Raw genomic sequence first — 10302 nt, 5'->3', positions numbered from 1 at the left:
ATGAAAAAGCAAAGACAAAGCATTTGCAGTATTGCAAGATTCTTTATTCTGTGTGTGAGAAGGAGAAAGGGAGATAGGAGAGAGAACAAGTGTGAAAGAGAAAGTGTGTGAGGTGTGGCTCTGTGGGAAATGTATTCCCAGAGTAAAAATGATCTTGGACTCTTTTAGCCGAAGGCTGATGCACGGCACGGCTTTCTGAACGGGCATCCATCTAGTCAGAATGAATGTCCTCCTACACTAACAGAGTTACAGTGCAAAACAAGCAGCAGGAAAGGCTTTGTTTCAGAGCCTGGCAGCAATGCACATTGAATTATGTGTTGTTTACCTCACATGTTGCTGGTGTATCGATCAGCTCTGTGTCTGATATAAAGATGAATGGGCGGCACTTAGGGCTGTGAAAATAATTCAGAGCTCAATCAAATCAATGTGATTTTAAAACAACCTGTAATTAGACAAAGCACTCGAGTTGACAATCAAGAGACGCTTCATTAATCAGCCGGTGTGAAGATTGTTCAATCCGACTCCAGTATTGACTGCTTCATTTGTTTGTTTGTTTGGTTTTGTTGAAGGCAGCTTGACAGAGACTTAAATGGGGTTAATTGAACTTTAATAGAGAGTCTCTCCATGAGCCGCTGCTCGACATTGATCCGCTAACAAGCTCTTTCTGATGAAAAGATGAAGCTTTAGTCAACACATTCTGCACTTGACTTGATATTAACAACCTGTTGAATTATTATTCTACATACGTCTGAATGTGAGGGATACTTCAGGCGCTTTACATTTCTCTAAATGTCCAGAGTAAACTGTGCTATAACAATTATACATTATGTGAAATTGTTCTTCTAGTTTTACATAATTTGATTCCTAGTTAGTCTAGCTAGTCACCAGCTTGTGTTGTGTAGACCAGTTCGACTGGTTAAACAACTTGACCAGAACCAAACCAGCATAAATCAGTCTGTATCAGGATGGACATTAATGCTGGTATAGGCTGGTATTTTCAATTTAAAACCTACATAGACATTTCAAGCCATTTGTTTCCTACAGCTAAAATCACAATTTTGTCCATTAAATGCACTGAACATACTTTTTGATCAGGCTGAGTAATTTCATGAATATGTAAAGAGCAAATTTAGTATAGTGGTGTTGAATTTTGATTAGATATTACATTCAAGAACATTTTAATGAAAAGATAAATAAAACTGACTGACACTAAACCAGTAGATTTAATAATGGCTGCTGCAGTGTTATGAATGAAATATGCTCTTTTAAATTAATTAATTAATTAATTTAATTATCTTATTTTAGCACTTTAAATAATATAAGACACTAAGTAAAATTTACACCTGGTCAAAAAGGGAAACTCTGTTCAGTGTGTGTGTGTGTGTGTGTGTGTGTGTGTCAGAAATCATGACTCTGAAGGGCCTGAGGGTCAAATTTTAATATGTGACGCTCTAGAGAGAGTCCAGTGGTCAATATAGGTGAAACAGAGGTCACGTTCACCAAAACAGATATGTGTGATGATGAAGACTCAGCATTATTCACACACGGCAGCAGGTTTACTATACCCTGTATGCTGGTAAAGAGAAATGATCCATGATGAAACAAACGATCTAAGCTCAGACTTCAAATCATTTTGGAGAGCGAGCCACAGACGGCACAATGGTTCTAGAAATACATTTTTCTCTTGGTTAGACATCATTACAAGAGATTGCAGAACATACAAGGATTGTATCTGAAATGGTTTGGTCATAACTGGACATAAAGTGAGGTATGGAACATAACAGTTAAATTGAATTAATTCAACATTGTTATACTAGTCTTAATGGAGCATTCAAGTTACAATCTGATTTTATAGCAGAACAACCAAAAAGAGAAACAATTAGCAGTTATGTTCATGTTAATGGAGTAGATTTTGTGAGGGGTTAAGACTGTAGCCAAACGAAGCACCTCTAAACTAATGAGCTGAACCACTTAAATTCCCATCAAACTGAATGAGCTGCTCAACACCCAAACAGAACCAATAAACAAGCAGAACTAATTTACAAACAGAATGAATAAACAAATATACCAAACACCCAAACATACAGAAATATCAAAGAAAACCTTTATACTAAGGAAACTAATTAAATAATTTAACATACAGAACTAATAAACAAACACAATAAACAATACTCAAGTGAAAAGAGAGAGAGAGAAAAGAAAGTATTCTCTAACAAAACAAATACAAGACTAAACAGAATCAATAAATAAACAGAGCATCCAAACAGAACCAAATAACAAACATGCCAAACACCCAAGCAGAGCCAAAAGCAAATAAACAAACAAAACCCTTTAAACTAACAGAACAAAAACTAAACTGTTAAACAAACAGAACCAAGATCTAAAGAGAGCCAACATCAAACAAAACCCATATCTAAACAGAGCAAAAACCCAAATGCAACCATTAAACAAACAAAACCAACAACCAAACAACCACATTGGCAAAACGCAAAAACAAATTAATAAACTTAAAAGATAAAAGGAGAATCAGTAAGCAAACAGAAACAATAAACAAACAAAACAAGCGAAATACGGTTCTATCCACCAGGAATTTATGGAAAAAATTGATGGAACCACATTAGGCTATAAAATGACTGGATGCTTTTATTTTTCTCCACCCATGCAAATTTGTTTACATTACAAGAACAGCAATTTCAGAGCCAGACAGAATTATTACAGGATGAAAGATTATGACAACAAACCTTTTTTCTTCAGGAAACATACACTAATGAATCCTGCACAATTGTGTACATGTATAGTGAATTGTATTATGAATAGTATTTCATTGTGTCATTAATATAGAGATAACAGGCCATATGAAAGTTCCAAACGGCACTTCTAATAATAATAGTTAAAAGTGAAAAATTATTACTGAGATGGGTTTAAGGATAACTTAAACCCATCTCAGTAATCATTTTTCACTTTTTGTTTGGCCTTTAATGTTTAGAATGTACTTATTTTACTGTAAAGGATTGGTAAACAGTTGCCTAATATATATATATATTTTTTTTTTTCATCATGGCTCATTAAATCCTAAAGTACAAATTTAAAGTCACAGCTGTAGGTTAGATGACGACAACAAACAAGCCTGCAGTTCTCAAGAAACACAATCTCAGGCGTCATTACTCCACTAAACATGCAGAGCATTATGCTGTATTTGAGGAAAAGATGAGTTGAATGCATCAATAACTGTATAACTACGGCAATAAATGTATATAGTTGAAATTCATTGTTTTAAAAACCCAAAGTAAAACTGTTCAACTGCCCACCAATGGAGAACACCACCTGGCTCAGGTCATTTGGGTATGAGACCCCTCATCTATAGCCTTAAAAACTGTGAAATATATTATGCCCCACCAACTGCTGCAGAGTTTGTGTGTGTGTGTGTGTGTGGTAGATCAGTGTTTCCCCATAAACCCAGAGTAATAACTCCACTCTCCTCTCCAACGTTCCTCTCCCACGATCTTTCCTCTCGCTCCGCACAGCCGAATCTTTATGATGAATGGTGCGAGGGGCTACCCTGCCGCTTTAATGTGATTGATGGGGGATGCTAGCGCACGGCTAACCACTACAAGCCGCAGTGTGGGTATAAGTGCCCCAGATAGAAGCACACATTACAGTCAGCAGTGATATAAAGAAGAGCGCGGTCATGCTGAAGGAGATCAGATTAATTACACTAATATGAGGAGGAGGCCGGCCAAGGGCACACAGCAGGAACCACTAAGGAAGCCGTCAGGAAGTGTCTAATATGACAACAGGGCTTTGACTGAACGTGATATCAGCAACACGACGCATAAACCATGTCTCTGTTGGCTGTTGCATGTGATGAAAGTGATACAGCGAACATTTATCTTAATGGCTAAACTTCACATAAAACATGTTCACAAAATCCTGGACATAAGCAAAAGTGGACACCAGCTGCAGACATGAATATTATCCTTTTAAAAGCAATTATATGGCTTTGTAGACACTGGACTAATGTTAGTGGAGACAAACCTTTCCATTTACAGTATATCCACTGTGAGCAAGATAAAAACTCTGTTCCAAAACTTGCTGTCTTGGCAGCTGCCTTATAAGGGACCATCCTAAATGAGATGGAACCTCATAGGAGATGAAACTACAGTATGTAAACAACAGCTCTTTACACATGATACTCATCTCACAATTGATATCAATAGACCAGGGGTTCTTAACTATGGCCCTCGAGGTCTACTTTCCTGCACCGTTTAGCCCCAACCTTGATCAAACTCACCTGGCAGTAACTTTCTAGTAATCCTGAAGACCTTGATTAGCTCGTTGAGGAGTGTTTGATTAGGGTTAGAGCTAAACTCTGCAAGAAAGTGGACCTTGCGGTCCAGACAACCTCTGCAATAGACTATGATGTTAGCATGTTGATAGCTATTCAATACACTAATGAACATAAAAATGCATAGAACACACAAATACTGGGCAATCAAAAAAAGCTGAATTTTCAGCATCATTACTCCAGTCTTCAGTGTCACATGATCCTTCAGAAATCATTCTAATATGCTGATTTGCTTCTCAAGAAACATGTCTTATTATTCAACGACAATGTTGAAAACAGTTGTGCTGCTTAATATTTTTGTGGAAACCATGATACTTTTTTTTAGGATTCTTTGATGAATAGAAAGTTCAAAAGAACAGCATTTATTTGAACTATAAAACTTATGTAACATTATAAATATCTATTACTTTTGATCAATTTAAAGCATCCTTGAAAATAAACGTTTTGATTTCTTTCTAAAAAAAAAAACTTTAAAAAAAAACATACTGACACCAAAATTTGAGTAGTGTATATTCTGTAAGTATATATTGATTTCTCTCAGCTTATTGGCTATTTTGGATTGGCTATTTTGGATTGACTTTATTACTGAACTCTGCGCAATGCATTCTGGTTTTGTCTTCACTCTGAAACATACAGAGGCTGCCTTAGAATTTGGAAAATGTTAAAGACAGAATGCCTTCTGGAAAAGCATCTGTGATGCCTTTAAAAGCTTTAAATTGTGGAAACCATGATACTTTTTTTTAGGATTCTTTGATGAATAGAAAGTTCAAAAGAACAGCATTTATTTGAACTATAAAACTTATGTAACATTATAAATATCTATTACTTTTGATCAATTTAAAGCATCCTTGAAAATAAACGTTTTGATTTCTTTCTAAAAAAAAAAACTTTAAAAAAAAACATACTGACACCAAAATTTGAGTAGTGTATATTCTGTAAGTATATATTGATTTCTCTCAGCTTATTGGCTATTTTGGATTGGCTATTTTGGATTGACTTTATTACTGAACTCTGCGCAATGCATTCTGGTTTTGTCTTCACTCTGAAACATACAGAGGCTGCCTTAGAATTTGGAAAATGTTAAAGACAGAATGCCTTCTGGAAAAGCATCTGTGATGCCTTTAAAAGCTTTAAAAATGTAAAAAAAAAAAAAAAGAGTTCTGGAATAATTAAATCTCTGTTTACTGTTTCTAACTTTGAGTTTTGGGGGCTTAAAATGTGACTCACCACAACTCCATTGTCTGTAACTGCTTCTCTGTAGGTGAAGTTGCACACGGCCCAGGCAAGATAGTACGTCGACATGCGGGGCGTCCTGGAGAAATGGTTGGTCACCCATCCGTCCTCATCAGACGTTGAGGCCTCCACTGGCATGTTGGACAGCGACTGGTACGAGCTCTCGTGTTTCAGACTCACTCTGAATGTGGCTTTATAGATGGGCTCGTCGAAACACGGAAAGGCCTTTCTAGCGTGAGTCGGTGAGAACTGCGTCACTGCAAGAAACCTGCAGAATAACACCAGGAATAAGAACATGAGAGAGAGTTGAGATGAAAAAAAGAATCTCTGAAACATTAAATGCAATTTATGTAGTCTAGGAGTCTGCAGTGAAAAGTCATTTCACCTGAACTTCATTAAACTGGTTGTCACCTGACTTTCCTGAATTCAAATTAGCTCTGACTGCCATCCCTGAACTCATCGCTGTGCATTTTTATCTCACTAATGAGCTTCCTGACGTGAAGAGGGACAAAACCGATCGTTTTTTTTACCACAGCAACTAAATCACATCAAATGTCAACATATCATAAATCACACCAGAATTACTACACAGAAATATTGATATATCTGTCACAGCTGTAAACATTAAACCCATCTGTGACAGTCAACAAACTGAGAGCGTGAACCAATTTAGATGACAAGGAAATAATAAAAAGCTGTCAAACTGACCTTATATGCAGTTGGATTGGTGTATTATAAGTGAATCATTATTAATCTACATTTAGACACATTTACCACATCGCAATCACAGTCTGAATATCAGAGTCTGGACCATAAACAGCCATGGACATTTTCTAGTATATGTAAAGTTAGAGAGCAGCAAAAGCAGTGAGCTGCTTCCAGAAAGCTGCCTTAATGGATATCAAAGCCCGACTCAAACCTCACGATTGCTTTGGCCACCCACAGCATGACCAGCTGACGAGGGAGGAGGGTTTTCTGCTTCTGCAGTTCTTTTTACTTTCATTAGCAGCCATTCATGCAGTAACAGTCTATAATGAATCTATAATGTCCCATCTGTTTACCTCCTCTTTGTTCCATTCAGTATTTATAGATGCTACTACCATTTAAACATCTTAACACTATTTACAGACCACAGTTGAGATGCAGATGCAGGCAGGAGGTGATAAGAAATCAGACGACTAACAGACACACAGGAGGAGATTCTACAGGGATATCAGAGTGAAAATCAGGTGTTTGAGTTTGTTGTCTAACGTGACACGGCTGTACCTGAAAATGTGTGGAGGATGAAGGAAAAACTGTTAAATCTCCAAAAAGACCAGACGACCAGATGTCGGTTTGAAGTGAACTAACAACATGGTTCATGTGCCCAGATCTAACTGCATAAACAAGGGTATTTTCTCAATCCTGCGGGATACCTGCCGTTCAGCATTCATAAATATATACGAGCAGCCAGCAGGCGCTGATTACACTAAACTGAATGATCTTCACAGCCTTTGGAGCTCAGAGCTGCAGCAGGACACTTTCTGAACATCAGCGTGCTAGATTTATCTCAAAGCTGCTCTTCAGTGGATCTTACAATATTAACACTATCAAAAAAAATGGGTTTGATAAAGAATTGTTACACTGAGGTCTCAACATGCTGTTTTACAGCTAAAAGGAGGAAGAAGGTTCAGCAGGTATCGCAAACACAAAAAGGCAACTAGTGGATGGACAAAAGGTTTATGAAGTGTGTCCATGAAAGCGATCCCTTCAGGGTAAAACAAGGTTTAAACATGTCTCAAATGCAGGAAAACCTGGGGCAAAGATTCAAACATAAGCCATTTTTCCCTCAGAGGACAAAGTGTCAGAAGCTAGAAAACAACAAATAGATATTAAGTGCTGTCTAACTGAAATCACTCTGAATATGAGGTTGTAAACGGCTGTAAGACGCTGTAATCAATGCACAAATGAGCTTCTACTCAAAGGCTTATATTAAAGAGCTGAATAATATGGTACTGGGTGATCTGACAGTTCTCAAACATCAAAATGAATTCTGTTAGTTTAAACATTTGGCACATTTGAACTGAACACCTTAATCTAACTGTCTAATCTCTTATATGTTGATGCATTATGGTAATAACGCCATAAATAGTAAAAAAAAATATTGCTGTATAAGACACAGCTGTGATTTCAGTACCCAGAGGTTTGACCAGCATTCATTCAGATCTGTGTGACCTCTGAAAACGTATCACCTCCAAGTTGTACTTGACCCTTTACTGACATCTGGACATCACGTGGACAGCAGTAAATTAGAACAGCAGTAAATTAAAGCCAGCCTCACAAAACTTACCATGGCAGATTTTTTTTACAAAAATACAATGGCTGCTATTGCTTTTAACATTACTACTGAAACTATTAGATTTTGATGTAAGCCATCGTAAATACTAGTCAGAAGAATAAATTACGATAATTACAAAACAAGGCTTGTTCCTGTTGTACTAAGATGCAGATAAACATCTACTTATCAATGTCAGGCAGCATCAACATAACATGATTTACATACAATATCACTGACACATGAATCTCACAAGAATGAATATCCACTGTGATCATTAAAGAAGTCTGTGCTTATTCTCATTCTCCCTTCAAAATAGTCCTATTAAAACCATAGTTTTTAGTATAATACCAAAGTTAATACACTTACTACGGTAATACTGTGGTAACTCAGTGGTGACAGTAGGATTCTTATAACTTCTTCACTGTTTGAATGAGATCCCATATTCATTTATTATTTTTCTACATTTTGGTTACCATTGTGCATTTATGTGAGAGAATGAATTAGCCAAAAAAAGTGCTTAATTGCCCCTGAACGTCAGGCAGCATCAACAGTCCCCATGTTAACAGCAGAGCATTCTAACAACATCTGGAAGAGTCTGATTCGGACACTGAAGCGCTTTTACCTTCTTTCTCCATTCAGCACGTACGAGCTGCGGAAGAAGCCCAGGAGCTCGTGCTCAATGTGCGCGTGAAAAGTGATGTTGATCTTGTAAGTTCTGAGGGGCTTCATCTCTCTGTGCAGCGCGATCACATACACCTGCTTGGGCTGGTAGTGGAAGCGGCGCTGGATCCTCATGGCGCCCGCTTTCTTACTGTCCGAATACACCAGCACTTTCTCCACCTCCAGCCGGTCCGTGTGCAGCACGATGAACTTCGTGGAGTGGACGCATTCAAACTCAATGTTCACCTCGCCGGAGAAGGTGAAGTTCTCCATGTGCACGGACAGTCGGAGGTCGTAGTGGCGCGGGCGCAGGGTGGCCGGCAAGCGCAGATGTCTCCAGGGCTGCTGGCCGTCTTCTGAGTCTCTGTGACTGATGTTCCCGTCCCGGGACTGTTTCCACTTACTGTTGCTGGAGCCGTTCGCTGCCAGAGCCCCGCTGCTCTCCGCGGCGCATCTCTCGAAGCTGACGCTCAGCGTGATTGCGACGGCCGTGACTACGATGAGGGTGAGGATGGAGATGGCGAAGCCCAGCACAAGTCTCTTATTCACCGTGATGTGCTGCTCGGTCGTCCGGGGCCGGACCACCACGCTGTCGGCCCACTGATCAGACAGAGCCCGTCCGTTCCTCATGCTCGCGTCCTCGATCCCCATTATATGACGAATCTGATGTGTTTTATATTCATGATCAGCCTCCGTTCATGCGGTGCAGCTTCAAACTGCAGAGGATGAGCCGGCGCACTGATTTAAAGGCGAAAAAATCGGCGAAGATCCCGCGAAACGCGCAAAGCTTCGATTAGAATGAAAGAACTGATGATCGATGACCTCGAGACTAGATTCGCGTGAATCAGAAGTTCTTTCGGTCAGATGCTGGAGCTCATCGAGTCCTGCCGCACATCCATTTCTGCTCTGGTTTCAGTCTGATGTGGATGAAGGTCCAGCACCTGCTTCCTGATCAATCGCAATCTCTCTGCGCTCTGATCATTTCTGCCTCCATCCTCATCCCTGTTTCTCTCTCTTTCTCATGCGTTCTCTCCCTGTTTCTCTCTCTCTCTCACGCTTTCTCTCTCTCTCTCTCTCTCTCTCAGCCTTTGGGCTGTGCTCTCTCTCTCTCTCTCTCTCTCTCTCTCTCTCTCTCTCTCTCTCTCTCTGTCTCTCAGAAATTCAGTCTAGTAATTCCGTCTAAATCTTATGTTCAGTTAAATCACATTTAATTAAACAATGACATATTCAGACAGGCTGATGTGACTTTTCTCCTCTTTCACACACATCAAAACTGCTGAGTTGCATGAATATTCAAAAGAATAATGGAACTTAGACAAATTAAATGGGAAAATGATACACGCATTTGAGACATGTACATGTTAAAATCTTACAGCAGTGCTGTGACAGTATTTTCAACGCAACGATTATTACACATCCCACATAAGAGTGAAAGGTGGATGTGTAATGATTATTTCAATAAAAGCATCAGGTTATGTGGGACAGTCAAGAGAGAGACTATCTCCCTATGAGTACACACTCTTATGTGTATTCACTAAAATTAAGCAGTTTAGTTTTGTGCAATGGTGTGTATTTTGGTGCATGGGTGGCAGGGTTTCAGTTTTATAAACCCAAATTAAGCATATGTTTACAATGTGAGCTGCAACTGTAAAAAAAATATATATATATTATTATTATTATTATTATTATTATTATTATAGTATGCTGTCCATGGTGCTGAATCAGGCAGGATCATCAAATCAGTTTC

General features: G+C 38.7%; 1 protein-coding gene across 1 annotated transcript in view; it reads right to left on the bottom strand.

The window, feature by feature from the left end:
* The window catches only part of LOC107590972 (thyrotropin-releasing hormone-degrading ectoenzyme-like), a 122661-nt gene extending 113150 nt beyond the window's left edge, over positions 1-9511 (bottom strand). Inside the window, exons 1-2 of the mRNA XM_016279942.1 lie at positions 8518-9511; positions 5573-5846 (exon numbers count right to left, since the gene is read on the bottom strand). Of these exons, the coding sequence (XP_016135428.1) occupies positions 5573-5846; positions 8518-9206 (963 nt within the window). The 5' untranslated portion in view covers positions 9207-9511. The remainder of the gene's footprint in view (positions 1-5572; positions 5847-8517) is intronic.
* Between the last annotated feature and the right edge of the window lie 791 nt (positions 9512-10302).

This window comes from Sinocyclocheilus grahami, unplaced genomic scaffold, assembly GCF_001515645.1.
Source record: "Sinocyclocheilus grahami isolate Dianchi unplaced genomic scaffold, SAMN03320097.WGS_v1.1 scaffold135.1, whole genome shotgun sequence".
Taxonomy (NCBI): domain Eukaryota; kingdom Metazoa; phylum Chordata; class Actinopteri; order Cypriniformes; family Cyprinidae; genus Sinocyclocheilus; species Sinocyclocheilus grahami.
This window is presented reverse-complemented; position numbering and strand designations above follow the sequence as displayed.